Source organism: Cricetulus griseus, chromosome 6 (genome assembly GCF_003668045.3).
Source record: "Cricetulus griseus strain 17A/GY chromosome 6, alternate assembly CriGri-PICRH-1.0, whole genome shotgun sequence".
Classification (NCBI taxonomy): domain Eukaryota; kingdom Metazoa; phylum Chordata; class Mammalia; order Rodentia; family Cricetidae; genus Cricetulus; species Cricetulus griseus.
The window spans coordinates 29,023,882-29,044,788 of NC_048599.1; the positions used below are offsets into that span (position 1 = coordinate 29,023,882).

Here is a 20,907-nt window from a genome sequence, read left to right on the forward strand (position 1 = left end):
TGGACATGTGCTACAGAGAACAGTGAAGTCAGAGGGTGGACGTAGGCATGAGCGTTGGGTGATGAATCCATGAATGTGACAGAAAAGACCTGTGGATAAAGGGAGTTTGAAGAGGTCTGAAGGAGGTGGAGGGAGGTACCCTACATGGATTTCTAGGACAAAGTGATCCTGGCAGGACAAACAGTGTGTGGAGAAGTCCTGAGGCAGGAGTGTGCCTGCTGCTTGGAGGACAGGAGCCCAGTTGGCTGCAGCCTGAGAAAATGAGGGTAGAGAAAACTAACCCTGAATAAATAAGAGGACCCAGAGACTGACATTGGGGTTCAAGCTTCAAGCTGAAGAACAGAAAAGCAAAGCAGCTGGGCCCTAGTTTCTTACTTCCACCTCAGGCTGAATGGTCTGGTCCTGTCTCTACAGGCTGTCACCAAGTCTCAGACTGTAATCTTTCTGCAGCGTGGCTGGATAATGAATGCATCTCTGAGACTTTGCTTTTGTTTTATATACTTCCCTAGTGCTGGGATTAAAGGTGTGAGCTATAATTCTCTTTTAGACTGATTCACTCTTGTGTAGATCTGGGTGGCCTTGCACTCGCAGAGATGTGTCTAGCTCTTAATCCTGAGTCCTAGGATTAAAGGTGTGTGCTACCACCTCCTAGTTTCTGGCTTCTGGGATTAAAGGTGTGTGAATGATTTGCTTTTCTGAATCCTCAGTCAAGCTTTAATAAATCATAAATAATATATCACTACAGGAAACATCCTGGAGGAGGCAAGCCTGGATCCAGGGGACCCTTTCCCCCTTCCTGGTAGACCCCCTTCCCTTTCTTCTTTCTCTTCTCTTTTCCTTTTGGAGACAAGGTCTTGCTATATTGTCCATCTGGCAAGAGATCCTCCTGCCTCAGATTCCCAAGTAGTTAGAACTATAAGCATAAACCTCTGTACCTGGCCGACATGGCATTTTTCATACTGGCCTGTGCATGTATATCTTCTGGGAATGCAGGATGTGAATCGTGAAGCCTGTGATGGAGCCTAGGATTCTGCATGTCTCAGGCTTCCCGGAAGAGGACCATGCATTGTGAGTTAGGGTAGGAATGAAGTAGAGGAGACACTGGCTTGTTCTGAATGCAGATAGACCTCATCTGATCTTTGCTTTCTTTTTATATCCTACTTTCCCCCCACACATGCTGGGGATAGAACCCAGGGCCTTGTACATATTAGGCAGTAGCTCTACCACTGAGCCACAGCTCCAGATAGCTCCAGCCCTTAACCTTTGTTTTAAAGAAACTGCATTGGCTGATTAGGCCAGAGAGGGAAGGAGTGGAGGAAATTAGAAGTCCATTGAATGATAATTAAAAAAAATTGAGTATGGTTCAGATGGAGGATGAGTGGTGGGGGGGGTGAAGGAGGGTGAAGGGTATTATTCTGAAGGTGATCTCTGGGGGCCTTGCTGATAAGTTGTTACTGCCATGTAAGAGAGAGGAGTCTAGGATGACAAGGTATAAGTCACTGAACAATGAGAGAATATATTCTCCTTCTCTGGCTGGAAGGCAAGAGTTTGAGAAAGAATTTTCAGGATGTGATATATTCAAGGAATTGCTTAGACATTTTTAACAGGGGCTGGCGATGCACTCAGTTGGTAGATCATTTGCCAAATATGCTTGAAGCCCTAGGTCTGGTTCCCAACACCCCATATACAAAGTATGGTGGCATATACCTGTGATATTCAAGAAGTGCAGGTACGGAGGAGGATTAGAAGTTCAAGGTCAGTCAAGTCTGAGGCTGGCCCTGTCTCAGAACACCAAAACCAAAACCTGACATTTGAATATGGGCTGAAATTGGAGGAAAGGTTCTGGCTACCGGTTCCAGCTGAAAGTCAGAGGATGAGAGTTAACTCTTGCCTCCAGGGGGCCTGGAGGGAAAAGTGGACAGTTGGGAACTGACACTCTAGCACTTTGAAGGCAAGGAGAGAAAATGCAACCAGTGCAGGGATGAGATGTAGAAACTGGTAAAAAGGAGGGCTTCACATTTCAGGAGTGGTTCTTGTGTCAGTTGGCTATGACTGAGTATGGAAGTTAAGGCTGTTTGAGACTCCGTCCAGCCTTGCTAACCACCTGGAAGATCTTTTGAGCTGAGGGTGAAGCTCTCAGACCTGGTATAGAGCAGCCAAGGTGGATGCACCTCTGTCCAGAGCTGGTTCTGGCCATGGGCTAGTGCAAATCCATCTTCTCTGTGAGCTCATTGCCTCCAGAAGGCAGGACCAGCTCCCTCACAGCATGGCAGCTGGGAAATAAACAAAAACAGTACCCAGGGCTGAGGAGAACTCAGGATCTAGCCAAAGACTGTCAAAGCATCACTTCTGCCAGGTCCTATGGAGTAAAGCTAGGAGGCTAACCCAGATTTAAGGGGAGGAAGCCTGGATCCTCATCTTTTTAGAGGTTAGGTGTATGGGGCATAGAACTCATGCTTAGTATGTCTCTGAGCCACACTCCCACTCAGTCTCCTTTCTCGATGGAACAGGAAAACTCCAAATACACACTAGAAGAGGAAGTGTTGGGCACCTCTCAGACCACCTGACTGAGTTTGATCTTTCTCTTACTTATAATTTTATATGTCCAATTAAAAAGGTGATTTGATGGTGCAGTTGGGGTGCTTGGTGTTACCTTCCTCTTCCACTAGTCAGCCACGTGCTGTTTTTTAAGTCTCTTCCATTAGTTTGGACTGCTTCCTTATTTTTTTCCAGCAGTATATAACCTTTTGTTCTACTGTGTTTTGTTTTTGGCACTAGCCAAGTTTTGGTTTTGTTTTGTTTCTGAAGGCGGAGTCTTGCAGTACTGTCCAGGCTACTCTCAAACTCACGGTCTCCAGGGAGAGATTTCTGCCTCAGCTTCCTGAATAGCTGGGACCCCAGGGGTACTCCATTGTGCCCGACTTACCTAACTTCTAAAAGAACGACAAGTGCTTGGCCGAGGGCAGGCAGGACATGTGCCTGCTTTAGCTTTTGGCACTGCTTTCTACCCCTCCCTCCTCAGCAGCTCACCCACAGTATCCCCTCCAACGGAATGACCTATCTGCGGCTCGCACAGCCAACAGGAAGCAGTGTTTGCCAGCCTGAAGAACTCAACAAACCAGTTCTTGAAAATCCCCCACCCTTAGTGTTTATTTTTATTATGTATTCACTTCTTAGTTCTTTGAGAAAATCAGCAAGACAAGCAACCCTTATCCAAACTAACTAAAAGGCAGAGAGAGAATATCCAAACTAACAAAATCAGAAACACAAAGAAGGCCATAACAACAGACACTGAGGAAATCCAGAGAATCATTAGGTCATACTTCAAAGACCTGTGCTTCGCAAAATTGGAAAATCTAAATGAAAGGATAAATTTCTTGACAGATACCACTTCTTAAGTAGTTGGCAGAGACACATTTCTTTCTATTCTTGATTCTTCAATAACAGAACCTGCATCTCCGTGACGGAGCTGATGATGCATAGTGTCAAACAGGCCAGACATGCTGTGGACATTGATTTTATTCTTCACCGTAGCTTCCCACCACCTCAAATCAGCGAAGGTCTCCAGGGCAAGAAGCGATACCTGCCAGGACAAGGGTCGGCAGCTGGGTAACATGCATAACTTTCACCAGACTCCGGCCTTCGTAGAATCTTCTTCTCAGCTTGAAGGCCCCCAGGCTTTTTATCAATCAGCCTTTTAGTCCACCTGGTGTCAGTTATGTGTGAGTGGCATGGTGGTACAGGCCGGCACCGTTGGGAAAAGGGTTCATTCTCAGGAGATCACCTAGGGAGGAAAGATTTGACTTCAGTCTCTGGAATGCTGAACCGACTGACCGCTCATCCCCACCATCTGTGTTCTTCGCTCTCATGATCCAATCCTTCCTATCTCGGAGCGCTGCCCACGTCCCTGGTCGGGAGCCTGGGCAGCCCACATAATTTGCTGCTGCTGTCGCAAGCAGAGAAAGTTGTCTGGTTTGCAAGAAGAAGCGATCGCAGAAACCCAGGAACCTGAAGTCAAAAGCGCGGGCTATCCTGACACTAGGCGCACAGCAACTCCGCCCCCACTCCCATCCCCAGCCCCCCTCCCCCCCCCCCCACTGCTCGCACCCCTCTTCAGGCAGGGAGAAGAGGTGGGGCCGGGGCAGGCTCAAGGAAGCCGCTTCTGCGAAGCAGGGAGTAGTGGGTGGTGGCCGCGGAGGCGGAGCCGGGGCGGGGCGGTGGAGACTCTTAGGGGCGCCCAGGCTCCCGCACTCGCGTGGGGCGTCGGGCGAGATGGCGGCGCGCAGCCTGGGCAGCGGTGTGGGGCGACTGCTGCGTGGCCTGCACCGGCGCTCCGGACAATCGGGGTGGTTGCTGAGCGTGTCCCGATCGACCGCCACTCGGCTCCTAGGCAGCGTTTCCCTCGCAGCGCAGCCAGGCTCATACCCTGCGTTGAGCGCTCAAGCGGCCCAAGAGCCAGCCGCCTTCTGGGGGCCGCTGGCCCGTGACACACTAGTTTGGGACACCCCCTACCACACTGTCTGGGACTGCGACTTTAGGACGGGCAAGATCGGCTGGTTCCTGGGAGGCCAGTTGAATGTGTCTGGTGAGTGGGTTGCTGGGGACCAGCTACGTCCCGCCGAGACTCGGGAGGCCCCTGTCAGTAGCAGCTGTGCCCAGGCCTTGGCCCCTGTCCCCAGTATGCTTCACCACCCACTCTAATTCTTGTGCCACGTCACCCTGACCTGCATCCCACCCGGTCCAGAGACTGCAGCCAGCAGGGCACCAACTACGCGCCCAAACGTGCAGCGCTGGCTCAAGCTGAAAACTTAAGGTAGCCCGTTTGAGATCAGAATGGCCTATCCTAGCGCAGATTCTGGGTGGGACTTTCTTCAGACTTTAATCTCAGGGTTCCCTAGAACGATGGGCATACAGCTTACGACCCCAGACAGGCCTAGGTGGAGAGAGCGCATGCTCCAAGAACCCAGACCTTTTCTGCCCAGGGCCCCCCAGGTCAGCGGGATAAACGCAGTGTGTAGGTTGTTACCATCAGCTACGGTGCTAGCTAGCGTTAGCAGCAGCTCCCCAGGGGACAAACCCTGCAGTGTAAACAGAGCCCTGGTGGGTGCAGAAGGAAGAACGCGCCTGCGGCTGGGAGGGAACTGGTTATCTCCTCCCTCAGGGGCGTGTGGGCAGGAAGTTCTGGGTCTCAGAACTGCACCCCAAAGACAAACGTCTACAGTGTTAAAGGCAGACAACCCCAGCACTCTGGAGGCTGAGTCAGGAGGAGCTGAGCTGAGCTCAAGGCCAGCTTGGGTCATGAAGCCTCCTCGTTCTCCAAAAGGGACACATCAGTCACTAACTGTTTTCCAATGAGCCTGAATTCCATGCTGCTGGGGTTGGAAGCACTGAGAAGTCCCAGGGACTGAAGGAAGGGCTGGACTGACAGGCTGAGCCTCTGGTGCACAGCAGGGGTTCAAGGACTTCTGCCTTCCAGTGGGGTTGGAGTGAGGTCAGAGATGCATAAGAAAGAAACTGCATGGGGAGCTCTTGCTCCCCAGACTGATAGCTGGGATACCAGCGTGGGACTGATCCAGACCCCAGGAACATGGGTTTCAGTGAGGAAACCTCGGAAATCTACCGGACCTCTTGCAGTAGTTCAGTACTTATCCCTAGCATAGGTGTGGACTTTGGGAGCCCATTCCACCTAGAGGGATACTCCCTCAGCCAAGACACACGGGGGTGGGCGTAGGCCCTATCCCAAAGGATATGATAGACTCTGATGACACCCTATGGGAGGCCTCACCATCCAGGGGAAGCAGAAAGGATATGTGATAGGTAGGGTTTTATTGGGGTGGTGGTGGTGGTAGGGGAGGACGGGAGGGTGAGGGAACTGGGATTGTCATGTAAAAAATCTTGTTTCTAATTCAAATAAAAAATCTGCAAAAAGAAAGAAAGGAAGAAAGAAAGAAAGAAAGGAAGGAAGAAAGAAAGAAAAACTGAATGCCACCCTGGTATGGCAATGCTTTGTTCAAGGACCACAGGTTAGGATGGGATCTGGTGTCTGCTGCATCCATTGCATTAACTTTGGTGCATCTCAGCTTCCCCATTTGTAGTTAGGGAAGTAATACTTGGCTGTGCTGGGAGATGCAGAACCTTGTCCAGACTTATTGGTAATCAATAATAAGCCATTATCAATTTTGAATTACTATACCCAGAAATTATAGGTGGTGTCTGTTTTTTTTTTTTTTTAAAGCACAACACCTTAAAGAAACTTTGGACCAGTCATATTTTTCCCATTTTGTATATTACTTGGCAAGTTTAATCTAAATGAGTCTCTTACTAGATAAGTGTTGCCTTTAGATTTGAGTCAGCAAAATCTTGAACTTGGGGGAAGAAGTTCCTGGGACTGTAGAATTGATGGAATGTGCCTTTGAAGTGAGTAAAGCAGTTTGCAGAAGGAAGAGGGCACAAAGTGTGTGGCTTCTTTGGAAATCCCCCTGGGCTTAAGAGGCCAAAGCCAAGGGGACACCCAAGCTTACAGCTGATAAGGAATGGTATTGACCTTATGGTGAGGCTTGGGTGTGGTCTTCATGGAATTCTTTGGCCTCTGTTCTTCCACCTTTAGAGTGGGAGCCGGGAGCAAGCTGACCTGTAGGAAAAGCAGCTTCTCCGAATGCCTGGCTGTCAATCTATCAGCAGCATCTTTGTCCTTTACCAGCATCTGCAAACCCCAGAGGTCATAGTGTGAAAAGGGGACAGACTGCAGCTGCCCTGGGAGCCACCTAGAAAGCTGGGAAGTGGTTGAACTGTTTGGGTCTGATTTGTTTGTCTTGTGTGACAATGCCAGCTTGTTCCAAAAAGTGTGAGTGACGATATTGGCCTTTCAGGGATATCCAGACTAATGCTTCTCAAAGCATGGTCTTGGACCAGCAGCCTTCTTGGGGAGCTTTTAGCAATGCAAATTCTGTGGCCCTCTCTAGACCCTTAGATTTAGAAACCTGTTGGCTGGGCATCTTCCAGCTGCAGGTGCTTGGTTCAGCATAGTTTGGTGGTTTCAGCTGTGCCTTTTGAGCTACATTGAGTTCTCAGTTCATACTGTGCTGCACTTCCCACGTTTCCTTATATGTGAACTAAAGATAGGAGTGTGTCCTGGAACACTATTGTAGTTACCATTGTTACGTACTTTCAATTTAGCAGTGCTGCAGGATACAAGACCATTTTATTACCCTCTGAGGTCCTAGGTCAGGACTCTGGACAGGGCCCACCCTTTGTCTCAAGCCAGTTTCTCACTTCCTAGTTTTGGGGCCCAAACTGGTGCTGTGCTTGGAATATGGTTCATCCCCTGAACTCCCCAGTAAAGTCCCTTTGTCAGGTATTATGAGGGAGGTAACTAGGATTAGAAGAGGTTATCAGGGCAGAGGCATAAGGTTCAGATTGTGGTGTTTTATAAGAGGGAGAGGCCAGAAGAGATAACTGATGTCTCTGCATCGTCTTAGGACTCCCTGGGGGTAGGGGGTAGAGGAGTCACCAGATGCAGGCCTTTGAACTAGGATATAAATAATTGTTTTCCTTTTGTAAAGATAGTCATCCTCTGTTATTTCATCACAGTTCCAGAGAATGAATTCATACAGTTGTGATAAGTGAGATTTCAGGCTGGGCTTACTTGAAACTTGTTCCCCAAACCACACAAGGCTTTTTCCCCTGTGTACTGGCTAGGTTCATGGAAAGTTTTGTGTCCAGAGGGTCAAGAGAATCGTGCAGAGATTGAGGCTTCTTCTGCACAGCCTGCTTGAGCTGGGGAGGGCTCTTGTTTGCACTTGTTCCCTCCCTATCAGATGTGGTTCTCAGCACACACAGCTGGGGCTCTTGTTAGGATTAGGTGAGATGAAGCTTGTAAAGCTCTTGACAACTGTCCTTAGGACATTGCCGTCCTAACCACCTACTGCTGTTAAATGTTAATGAGACAGGTGGTGGAAACAGTGGCCTTGAGTTTATCCTTCAGGAATGATGCTGAGTACTGTGTCCACCTGAAATGGATCCCATATGTTTGAACCCCATAGCCTGGCATGAATGTGAAGTAAGGCATTGGAGGATGTCCTGAAGCACTCAAGGAACCACACACTGTGTCCACCCCAAGCTCTGACAGTGAGCTGTGATGATGGAAGCTCCTTGGCTTGTGGGGAGGTACAGTCTCCAGGCTCTTCCTTGATTTGCCTCTAATGCCTTATGAAAAATACTTCAAAGTAGGGTCTTTGGAAATCCACACTGTAAAAAGGGATCCTTTCTGGGCTTGGTCATTTGGCTCCATTCTCTGTAGGGCTTCATAATTACTTTTTCTCTGTGTATATACACCCAGGATGCCAGGAAACTGCAAATCCAAAACCAGGGTGTCATGGTACATATGTTGCTTTCACCACACACATCTAGTCCTATTTTTTAAATCCCAGACCTTGAGTCTGATTATTTCAATGCAAGAGTATACGTATGAGCTTTTTGGAGACAAGGTCTCATGTGTAGACCAAGCTGACCTGGAATTCACAGAGATCCACCTGTTTCTCTGCCTCCTAAGTACTGACATAGAGGTATATTACCATCATGCCTGGCTTAAATGAGCTATTCAACTAACCATTGAATACTGAGACTTCTTGGGTGCTTTTTCTCCTCCTCCTCCTCCTCCTTCTCCTCCTCTTCCTATGTTGGGCATGGAGCATAGGGTTTTAGGCTAGGCTAGGCTGGCACTTTTCCACCGAGTGCTACCAGCAGCCTTCTTGATGCTTTAGGAACAATGCACAAATAGAAGTCATGTTGCTGATGTTCTTTCCTCGATGGCGGTGACTCAGAGATCAGGCTGATTCTGAGATGATGTGATGGCAGACAAAGTTTGTCTACATTTTTTAAGGAACTCCAAAGGAAAATGTAGCTCCAATCTCATGAGGTGGAGTTTCTGGAAGAATCAGAATTCTTCTCACTTGTCAGAAGCATGGTTTGCTTTAAATAGCAGTTGCTTCTGGAAAGTTGGCAAATACAACTTACGGAATGAAAGTTCTCCAAATGTGCCAGGGAAGTTTGCTATTTAAAGAAAGCCATTGTCAATCCTCAGTGTAGTTACTAACCCCAGTTTCTTTTCATGGATTGAAGCTTTGTGTTCTGGGTTCACTTAAATTTGAGCTGGGTACGAGGGGGATATATTTAAACAACCAATCAGAGCTTTTGGATTAGGGGTGTGGCTTAGTAGTTGAGCACTTGCTTAGCATGTGGGAAACCCTGCATTCCATTCCTAGCCCTGTAGGATTAGGGGTGGGAGTTTGAAGATTCCTACATTATTGTGTATCATCTTTCTAAAGGAGATAATAACGCTCCTGTAATTTTTTGTGTTGTTAATAAAACTAAAAATCTCTGATTCATTCTCAAACATTAACTGCTCATAGACTGTGTAAGGATCTGGGCTGGGCCATGTACTACAGTGACTGAGATGGAGCCCATGGCTGAGCAGGCATCCTGATCTCAAGGGCCATATCCCATTCTTAATAATACAAACATGGAATGGTTAGCGTCCTGTTATATAGATGGAGACACCAAGGCCCAACCTCAGAAACAGTGGTAAATAACCATTTTCAGAGCATCTGAGCTGAAACAAACAGATTACAAATCCAAATGATGTGGTTTAACATTCTCAGTTGGACATTTAGTCTCATAAAATATATCAAATATTGACAGCTTGCTTTCATAGACAGAAAGGGGCTGAGAAAAGCACAATAGAGATCAGGAAACTGATTGGCTCTTTCAGTCACTTCCCTTGAAAGGCAGGGACAGGGAGATAGGACAATATGAAAATAGTGAACAGCTCACCTAGCCTCTGTTCTCTTTCCTTTTCTGTATAAGCATATAGGTGTGTGTGTGGGGACTTCACCACCAGGCACACTGAAAAGTTTGGCTCTAATTTTTGTGTCTCCCATCTTGATTTCTCCAAAGGTCTGATAAGCAGTCATGTTTCAGCTTGGTTATGTGAACTTCAGCATGAACAACTCCATTTTGATTTTTAGTCTGGTTTGTGCTAGAGCTTGCATCCAAACAATGGTTTCCTTTAATTTGTATTTATCACAGTAAACAAGTTAATCTGTATTGGGGTAATGTGCTCAAGATTTCCACAGGGCTGGGGAAGAACTGTGACCCTCAACCAGTCCCCATGAGAAAGGAACCTTATGGCCCTTGTAACCCAGATGGTGGGGGAAGGAGCATCGTGCCCCAGAATGGGGACTCCTGGTCAGAATAAGGAAGTGCTACATGGTGTGGGTCTCTCAGAAGCTCACTGTGTGCTGGGGACTTGGAAGGCTCAAAGTAGGAGGTAGGGTTTGAGCTCCGCCTTCAGTTGTGCTGGGCCCTGACCCAGTTCTTCCTGTAAAGGCTTGAAGGTGGAATTTTCTTGTCCCACTGCCCAGTTCTTTGGGTTGTGACCTTTTTAAATGTAGAGATTGTGTATATACAGGGAGAGTGTCCTCCACACCTTCCTTCATTTCTCCAGCTCCTCTCTTCCCTTTCCCACAAGTTCCCTTTGGCCTTTTACTCTTTCCTCACTTCTCTCCTTCTCTCTTCCTTCCCTTCCTCTTTCCTCTGAACCTTCCTCTCTCTGCTTCTCTCTTTTTCTCTCTGCCCCATCCTGCCTTTCTTTTATTCCCTGTCACTGAGGTAGCAGACGAATCATAAATATGCGGTAAAAGCCACCATGAATGTGGCATTTTAGGGCCGTGGTTCTGTTAGGCCCTGTACTGTGGTGGCCCTAAGGAATGGGATTATTCTATTGGCATGTCCCTTGGGAACACTGTGACATCCTCAGACCCACTCTTATGACACACTAGGGGGCAACTAATTCTTAGGCTCACCCAGAGTCGGGGGTTGCTATACCACTCTGTGGACTAGAAAGCTGAGACTTGATGTAGATGACAAGGACATTGCCTGTAGTTAGTGGGTGGCTGGCCAAGGGCCAGACTCAAGGGTTTTTCAGGCAGCTCCAGGCTGCCAGCCAGTAAGGCACAGCCAGGTGTTGCACAGGGCTAGCAAAGACATTTATTTACCCCACCCCCTACATTCAAGGAGGAAGAGAGAGAAACAGAATCCCCATGGAATCTGAAAGCTACATACATAGTGGCTGTACATATAAACACACAGGCATCTATCTGCCAGTGTGTGGTTCCAAGATAGGCTGCAGCAAGACTGTTTGCTTAAAATGCACAGGCTCTGCTAAAGGCTGGTATGCTTCTCTTCGGGGAGTCTGATACCACTCAAGGGTGAGAAGCATGGGGTGCATAGCCAGGGGTCTGTGCAGTGAGAGAGATATAGGCTAAGATCTGTAGCATGTACAGGAGGGGTGGCAGTGTCAGGCAGGGAAAACCAGTGCAAAGACCCCGGGGCAAGGGGAGCTCTTTGGGCTCAGCTTGTCCAGCAGGGAGAGGAATGTCTTTGGTGGCCTTGGTAATCAGTGATCTAACATCTCCTCTGTGTGGGAGGCCTCTGGGAAACACTGGATTTGGATATCTATTCTGAGCTGCCTAGATTTGTGCCTTCTGTCAGCCCCAGGAAGAGATACACGGGAACACCTAACTATCCAGCCTATGCCAGGCCTTCTTCTCATCTCAGCTTGCCTTCCTTCTTGGCATTAAACAGGCAGGGTACCTTGCTGAGCTTTGCAATGCTGAGGGTCTTAGTTCAGAACCAGTCACTCTCCGGGGAAGAAGGATTCCCCGTGCCTATACATCTGTGGCTTCTCAGTACAGCTAGGTGGGTGGAGGACTGCGATTTACCTCCCAGGTGTCCAGAGCAGCCCAGACTTCCTGCTCTTAACCAGTCCTATCCTGATTTTCCTTCAGGACATCTGTAGCATTGATTCTCAGGTGACCCTTCCTAACTTGTCAAGACCAGCTCAGAGTCACCTCCATGGCCAGGCAGCTGGGGACGTGGCCCTGTATCAAAAAGGGTGACCTCTTTGCTGACTGCTTAGAGGTCATAAAACTATGACTTTAGCATGAAAGCTCTTGGTATTTGGACATCCCTGTACACACAGTGGCAAACACACACACACACACACACACACACACACACGAGGTGGGGAGAGAGAGAGAGAGAGAGAGAGAGAGAGAGAGAGAGAGAGAGAGAGAGAGAGAGAGCACCACACTGCTAAGCTAGATAGCCTGGGGTCACATTCAGCTGTGAAGCTAGCTTTTTCTTCCCTAACAGCCTTGTTTTTCCACTCATCATAGGAGCCATCTATTCTCACCTGCCTGCTGCTCCACTGTTCTCCACAGCTCTAAGTTTCATCTGTCTGTGGAATCACACCTTTTCCTATCTCCCCTCCCTTTTGCCACAGGTTGGGCTCAGCTTTCTTCCATTTGCTGCATAGAACAGTTTCTTGGTGGCCTGTTTGAACCATTACAGGCACACAGTGGAGGGCAGTGTGAGGAATGCTGGAACTAGTCTGAGTCAAATCCAGATCTGTTACTCTGTGACCTTGGGCAGGCTGTTCAGTCTCTGTACATTTCACATTGGCGATGAGAAATACTGGCAGCAGGCCCTCAAGAGCACTGTCTACAGCCAGGCCCCAACAGTTACTGTTGCTATCCCTAGTTGCTCTTAACTTCTGTGAGTGCATTTGTCTTGTCTGGGTAACTTCAGCCCCAGTGTTCTGTTGGAAAAAGTATGTGACACCTGCCACAGTCCACCTCAGATGATTGGAGGACACTGCTGGGAACGTGGTTGGGAAGACGGGGTCACCGTGTGAACCAGCCCGGGGTTAAGCTCACCTTTAAAATCAAATAATCAGTGAACAGGATGTCAGCAGAACTGAGCCCACTAATCCTCAGGTTTTTGTAAACCAGCCCACTGACCTTGTGTTTTTTCCAGTAAGTCATGTGAGCTGAGCTTGGGTAACAGAGTGGGAGGGGAGCAGGACTTTCTTGAAAGGCATGTCCAGCTCAGTGCCTATTACACAGAGTCTTGGGTAGAGATGCCACATGCAGCCAGTGTGGTGACTGTTGGAAAGCTGTGATGACCTCAGAGTCTGTGTGGAAGGTCACCTTGCAGAACAGATCCCATTTGTATAGTGATTGTGTCTGTTTTTTGCAGTTGTGGCAAACACCCTTTCTGCAGGAGGAGATCCTGCTCTGGAGGAATAGCAAACCACAGCAGATCAAATTCCACTTCACCCTCTTCCAAAGCATCCAGAATAACATCTGTTAACTTTTCTTTACATAGTCAACTGCCTGGATCAGCATGTGCAGAAGTCCCCTGAGGCCATAGCTTTGATTTGGGAGAGAGATGAACCTGGGACTGAAGTGAGGATCACTTACAGGTACTGTGTGTCACTTGGGACTCTCGGCACCCAAGGGGGAACCTGAACCTTTCTACAGTTTGGTCTTGGGGAAAGTGCATGGTCCCTGCTGCAACCATTAACACAAATTCTGGAAGGACTCAGGCTCTGTGTGTGCTTGGTGATACGGGATGTCTGAAGATTCCTGTAGTGATGTTAGGGATTGGGGAGGCATTAGCCCAGTTCTGCTGCTGTGTCTGGCTCAGGACATGGAATTTTCTGAACATCAGGAGATGTTTCAGCTTTGGGGCATGCTTTGTTATCCCAGGCAAAGGGGATGTGGACAAGGCAGGCTGTGGAGGTATCAGAGCACACAGAACATCTGTCCAACAGTACCCTGGGCTGAAGTTACCCAGATGAGATGAGGCAAACTCATCCACAGGAGCCATGAGCTACCAGAGCCTGGATGTTGACAGCACCCTTGGAGCACTCACCACCAGCGTCCCTTATCATTGATGTGAAATGCACAGAGATTAAGTGGCCTGCCCAAAGTCACATAGTAACAGATCTTGATTTGACCCATTGAACTCCAGGATCTCTCCCACCATTTTGCCTTCTGTCATTATTTCGTAATGGCCTAAACTGGAAGCAAAGAACTACTCAGTCATCAGTGTCAGCTACTGACCTTTCTCTATATACCTTATGATGGGCGTGGTGGGTGGGGTGATAATTAATACAAGTTTTAAAAATGTTTTTTTAAAGGCTGATAATGTTCTTTGGTTTCATAAGTGGAAACTAGTACCAAGGGGCACCGAGTACCAAGAGAGTGACAAAGTATTAATGTTTTTAGATGAGGTAGGGAACATTCAGGGAAATTTGGCCACAGACTGATGGTGTTTTAGACAGGTCCTTGGCTAACTGGCCATCTGAAGCTGCTGCCTCTGGGTTGTCTTGCTCACAGATGCTGTGCTACAGCAGGGAGGATATTGCCTCGTTAGTGATGTCTCATTAGCTGAGCAAAGGTGTAACTCAACGACAGCATGCTTTCCCAGTTGATATGGACCCTAGGGTTCTATCCCTAGCACTGAAAAAAATCCTTTTGGCTAAAAACACAATTTATCTTTACAATGATGTCTCTAGGCCACCATGTGTTCTGTGTCTCCTCATCAGGTGTTCTGTGTATGATTATTCTGCTCCAGGTAAGCTTCAGGCTTTCCATATCCAATCAGTCATCTAGCAAGTACTTGTTTCATGCCTTTATATCAGTTACTACTGGTTAGAATATGTTGCAATAACAACCAAAGCATGGCAGAATATTTAGTCTGAATAACGAGAGAAGGTCTCTCTGAGGTTGTTTAAGTTGAGATTCAGCTGCTAATGGAGAATACCATGTCCTGGGGGCAGGGAGATGGTCTGGTAGTTGGGACCTGGCTATGAAGGGGGCATAGAAGAAGTGTTCATAGAAACAGTTTTGGGCCATGGTTCTGAGCACACCAGTTACTTGTGGATGCTCAGGAAACTTAGGAGCAACTGGACACTCATTTCCCACTTGCTTCTGGAATTCTAGTTTTATTCCAGACCAGATTCAATCCTGGAATACAGTGCTTGGGTTGCCTTTTGTAGAAAGCAAGGTGACTTTAAAATAGGTATTCTGATTATTTTTAAATTATGTATATATATGTGTGGGTATGTGCTTCAGAGTGCAGGTCCCCACAGAGTCCAGATGAGAATATTGGATCCTCTGGAGCCAGAGGTAGAGGTGGTTGTGGGCCTCCTGATGTGGATGTCAGTAACTGGACTCTTCTGCAAAAACAGAACCTGTTCTTAGCCACTGAACCAACTCTCCAGCCCCAAGGCAACAGTAGTCCCTGGCAGTGTTACTGGCCCGCTCAGCCCTTCATCTACCCATCCAACCAGCATATTGTAGCCTTCATAGCTAAAGGGCTGTTACATACTTTGATATTCTCTTCCTTGCAGGCTTGAGCTCAGGGCCTGTGTTGGTTTCTTTTCTCTGGTACCTGGCTTCAGCCTCCACGTGGCCCACAGACCAACAGCATCTTACTTCCAGGAGCCTGGAATCCGTCAGACTGGATGAGGAGATTCCTGGATGGCTTCTGTACAGGGGATCTTGGGAGTGCTGCTTGTGTGAATTGGCTAGTTCAGCTACTTCTTAAGGATTTTGTTTCCCCCTCCATGTGCATGTCCACATACATCCTTCTAAAAAGAGGCTGAGGCAGTTGCTTGGGCAGGCCAGAGGCACTAACTAGACAGCTGGGGTTCTGCCCTGATGCTGCCAGAAGGACTGGTGTTTCCTCCAGTCCCCATCCCAGGTATGCTTAGAACTGTTGATAGGCAGGTCACTAGGAATGCCCTGTGGCCGGATGCAGCAGTATTTGGCAGTCTGTGAGCTGCTGAAATTTGTGGTTGAAAGTTAAAGGTAAACCACATGGAATGCTCAGGATTGCAGCCAGCTCATTAAAGTCAAGAGATACTTGAGGTTGATGGGAACGAAGCAGCTCCCAGTCAGCCAGACTAATTTTTGAGTACAAGTGAAGTGTTTACTAAGCTGCCCCTCTATAAACATGCAGAGTTTGTCCAAGGTGCTTTGATTGGTCTCTGATGGCTTAGAACTAGATGGCTGTGTCTGCCATTAGGGCAAAATGTTACACACACTGTAACTGCAGCAAGTTTGTGAAGGCCCTTAGTTAGCCCTTTCCCTGGCCATTTTAGGTGTTTGACTTGCTACTGGTTGTCATGTAGAGAGACAGACAGACACACATGTACTTACCATATTCTCTCTGGAATAATGTGATTTCCTTCCAGATACCCTGTGGGGAGGCACTCAAAGCTGCCCCAGGATAGTCACAAGCCCTGTAGACTCAAAGGTCAAGCTCCAGACTCTTAGACTCACTTTTTTTTTTTTTTTTTTTTTTTTTTTTTGGTGTTCTTCTGCTAGGGATCAAATTCAGGGCATCGGTCATGTCAGGCAAGTGCCCTGCCACTGAGCTAAACTATACCCCTGACAGTTTAAAGAAACTCAGTGTGGCTGGGGATGGTGGTGCACACCAACACAGGGGATAGGAAGCTGGAAGATGACAAATGTGAGGCCAGCCTGGCCTCTGTCTCAATGCGCACACACGCGCGCGCGCGCGCACACACACACACACACACACACACACACACACACACACACACACACACACACGCACACACACACCACCCCAAACAATACACAAAGAAAACACAAGGGTTGCAGCTGTAGCTAAGTGACATAACAGTGGGCCCTGAAGTTAATATCTGGCACTGCAAAGAAAACAAGAGAGAACCCTGAGGGGTTGTTGTTGTTACAGGTGATGGTGATATGTTTTTCTGGTTCTAGGAAGCTTAAAGGTGGCTGGGACAGCTGCATATAAACAGGACCTGGGAGTCTCAGATGACCTGTAGAAAGAATCTCCTTGATTGGCACCCTGGCCTTTGTCATGTTTTTACCCCTGGTCCTCATTGGTTCAAAATGTCCTCTTGGCGGATGGTCTGGCAAAGCTGTGTGGTCTCCCAGGGCACCACTCCCCTCTCTGTAAAATGGGTTGGTTGGTGCAGTGAAAATGACTTTACAGGGTTGGCCCAGGAGGCTGAGCTGAGCGTCTGCATCAAACTGCAAAAATACCAATGAGAGCTAGAGATGGCTGTGATCAGCAGCTGGCCAGTGAATATTGTTCAAAACACCATACCAGAATTACTTTAAAGATTATGGTTTGATTAGAAACGAAGAGCAATACTAATTTTTATTATTTTCAACATTTTGTTATGAAAAACTTGAAACAGTGCAGCCATCTATTTGCCACCTACATTTTGCAGTTGTTTCATGGTGTGGTGTCTCTACCCCTTGTCTGTGTGTCTGTCCTGTTCTCTGGGGCATTTCAAAGTGAGTTGTGGGTATCAGTACTGTATTCGCTGCCTTTCCCATCACCCCCACCAACTATATGACAAGAAGCAAATGAGGTGAGGAGAAGCTTACCTTTGGCTCACTGTTTGAGGGCATACAGTCTGTCATGCTGATGGAAGAATAGCAGTGGGCTGTTCTGTGGTGGCTGGAACATGAGACAGTCACATTGTGTGGAAGTCAGGAGGCAGAGAGAGTTCAGGAAGGAAGTAGGGCCAGACCATAACCCTTAGGACCTGCTCCCGAGTGACCCACTTACTTCAGCAAGGTTCTGCTTTCTTATGTTTCTAAACAGTACCAGTTGCTGGGAAACAAGTGTTCAAACACATGAGTCCCTAGGGAGATATGTCTCAGTCACTCAGACCTGTCGAGTGCTCTTCTCCCAAGCTCTCCAACATGCATGTGATCAACCAGAGGATAGATAGTATGAGCTTACTTTTCTCTTTTGATATGAAATTTACCAGCAATGAACCCATTTGCTAGATTTTGACCAATGCAAATCCTGCGTAGCTCAAACCTGTATTTTTGTCTTTTCAAGACAGGGTTTCTCTGTAGCTTTGGAGCCTGGCCTGGCACTCGCTCTGAAGACCAGGCTGGCCTCGAACTCACAGAGATCCGGCTGCTTCTGCCTCCCGAGTGCTGGGATTAAAGGCATGCGCCACCAATACCCAGCCCAAACCTATATTTTAAGTTACTGTTTTTGCTCCTTGTGAATTACTAGTTCTTCTATCTAGCTCCCCAAATACTGTTTTTTTTTTTTTTCTGACATAGTTTTAAATCCAGCCCTACAGATAAGGATGCAGACTCAGAGAGATGGAGTTGTTTGTTTCTGGGCCAATGCCTGGTGTGGGTGGGGAGCCACAGCTTGGCCCTGCATCAGCAAGTCCCAGTGCCATGAACCCACATCAAGTGCTAAGGGCCAGGTCAGCAGATGTTTCTGCAGCTTGATGGAACCTGGGATGAAGGCGATCAGAATGAGCCGTGTCAGCATCTGGCCTGGCATTTAGCTCCTCAGGGATGAACACTGGTGTGTCACCTTCCTCAGGTGCCCAGGGCCTCTCACCACTGGGTCTGATGAGTTCTCTCAACAAGTGTATTTCTGAGGACTCTGGTTTGGTGAACTAACAACTCCTTTACCCAGCCATGTGGGGGTTCAGCCCTGAGTGACACCACTATCCTGGGAACTCATAAGAGTCACCACAGTGTGCCCATGTGTGGAGGCAAACACACACAGGTACACTCCCACTCGCACACCTTTTAAATCAACCCCCCACAGCATGGGTACTGATCTGCTTTGTGCTTTGTGTGGGCTGTGTTACCGTCCTGTGGGAAGACACACCCTGTGTGACTTATTAGCCTTTGTCCATGGGTAGACACACCTGTGCCCTTCAGGACCATGTATTCTGCACCCTGGCCGGTAATAACCTACTTCACATGTTCTTTTGTATGTGGTCATAAACTCAGAGCTGTGAGTAGTGAGACGGATGGAGCCAGTTCCCTGGCACACTCTGCCAGAGGGCACCTGAGATTGGAGTTCAGCTTGTATGCCCTGTGCTCACCTCCTGGCAAGTAGGCTGTGTGACCACAGGGTAACAGTAGGCTGAGTCCCTGTCAGGCTTGTGGATAGTGGTTGAAGGAAGCCACCAGACAAAACATGGATAATCTGGTCCTTCCTGAGGTAGTGACCAGATGGCACTTGGGCAGGGCCCCTTCTTACCCCCTGAGTGCCTCTCATATGACAACCCAAACACCTCAGTTGGACATTGCAGAGACTCGGGGTATGTGTGGTAGGATTGATGAGGCTTTGTGAAGTTGCTGGCATGATTGGTGGGGCCCTACCTTCTGTGCTTGAGGGTTTCAGCCCACATTTCTAGGCTGGGGAGGGGACAAGTTAGGAACTGACAGAGGCTCTGCAGTCCACAAGCATGACCAGGGGAGAGGGTCCCCAGGTCTTCTTCTCATTGGCTGGCTCACTGTAGAGGTATGATTTTGAATGGGAACCCAGATGACAAACCCTAAGGTCAGTTTTTCTTTTTAGTGCACAAAATAACAGGTTTCATTACATCATTTTCTTATATGCAGATCACTGTGCCTTGCTGATATTCATTAGCTCCCATCACCCTCCCCTGTGCCTTTCTTCCATCTTATTGGTTCCCTTCTTCCCCCTCTTTCATCTTATTGGTCCCCTTCTTTCTTCCATAGTACCCCCTCCCTGCTTTCATGACCCTTGTAGCATTTGGACCCATCCTTCAGTTCTGGCTAAATCTGAGAGAGGAGGGATTGGATGACACCAATGTTCTTCAATGCTAGTTGTGGGGGTGGTGGTGGGGTAACTAGCATTGTAAAATAGTGCAAAGAGCAGGGGCCAATGCTCTTTAAGAAAGGATAACACCATGGACCTGTGCCATGGTTTTCACGGTGCTGATGTTTGTGGTTCTGTACTGGGCCTTTGTAGTTGGTGGGACACACTCCTAGGAGGCAACAGGGTCTACAGTTGCAGTGTGGCCATTAGGATGCTGCCTGCCTGCCTCCAAGGTCTCAGTGAGCATCTAGGGGAAGGTATCCTCCTGGTATGCTAGACTGGACATTGGGCATTACTGAAGAAAGCCACAGGGAAGTGCAGAATGGGTTCTGTACCGTGGGGGAGGGGGGCTCCCCTTATCCAGGTGACAGTACTGGCATATATATAGCACATACCCAAGTCAGGGTGGAGATGGGGGAACCTTCAGCTGGAGCCACCTCCCCAAGAACCTATTTATGTCTTGAACCAGAGTGTCTTCCATTATGACCAGAAGGTGCTGGTCTCTTTGGGTTGAAGTGATAGGAATCAGGAAGTCACTCCTTAGACATCAGTTATGGAGGTCTGGGAAGGCTTGATTTGAGGCAGAGGAAGACAAACTTTGGGGGGCTCTGTACAGGTAATCTTGCGGCAGGGTCTTCAGAGGGTTGGCTCCATACTCTGCCTTTTCCCCAGCTGTGTGTCACCCAAGACACATCACCCCTCTGACTCAGTTTTCTCATCTGCAAGGTGGAATCATGTTTCTCTCTGATGGACTTGAGTGCTGACTGTGCCACGTGTGATGGGTGTGTGTGTGTGTGTGTGTGTGTGTGTGTGTGTGTGTGTGTGTGTAAGTGTATGTATCTACACCATGTGTGCAGGAGTCCATGGAAGTCACGAGCGCATTGGATCCCCTGGAAGTGGAGTTACAATTTATTGTGAGCTGCTCTGTGGCTACTGGGAATGGAATCCTGTTCCTCTGCAAGAGCAGTATGCAATCCTAACCTGTGAGCCAACTCTCCGATCTTGAACCTTTCTTTAAAACCTTGGATTCTTATATTGAAGCCTGAAGATGGTTTGAATCTCCTGCTGTATTTTGTTTGTCATTCTTTCGGGCACACTAAGGGTCTCAGAAGTTTATGCTTTAGAGGGAAAGGATCTTTGGACTGCAAAAGTTTATTTATGTCTCAGGAAGCCTCTCTGATGGAGCCTTTTTGAGGTTTCTCTGGGGTGAGCCTGACCAAGGTTCAGTTTGAAGAGCATAGAAGCAAACACCTCCCTTGCAGCTGGATCTCCGCTTTGTAAGCTCTCTTCTGCTGTGCAAGAGCAGGTGGGGGTGGCCAGCTTGCAGGAGATGGACAAGCGTCTGGGGAGAAAAGAGGGACTCAGTTTTCAAGGGGAGGGACA

The 20,907-nt window shown here is 48.1% G+C and overlaps 1 protein-coding gene across 1 annotated transcript in view; it reads left to right on the forward strand.

Moving 5' to 3' along the window:
* The first annotated feature begins 4,272 nt into the window (after positions 1-4,272).
* Acss1 (acyl-CoA synthetase short chain family member 1) overlaps positions 4,273-20,907 on the forward strand; it is a 47,947-nt gene continuing 31,312 nt past the window's right edge. The window contains exons 1-2 of the mRNA XM_027421563.2: positions 4,273-4,585; positions 13,228-13,324. Of these exons, the coding sequence (XP_027277364.1) occupies positions 4,273-4,585; positions 13,228-13,324 (410 nt within the window). The remainder of the gene's footprint in view (positions 4,586-13,227; positions 13,325-20,907) is intronic.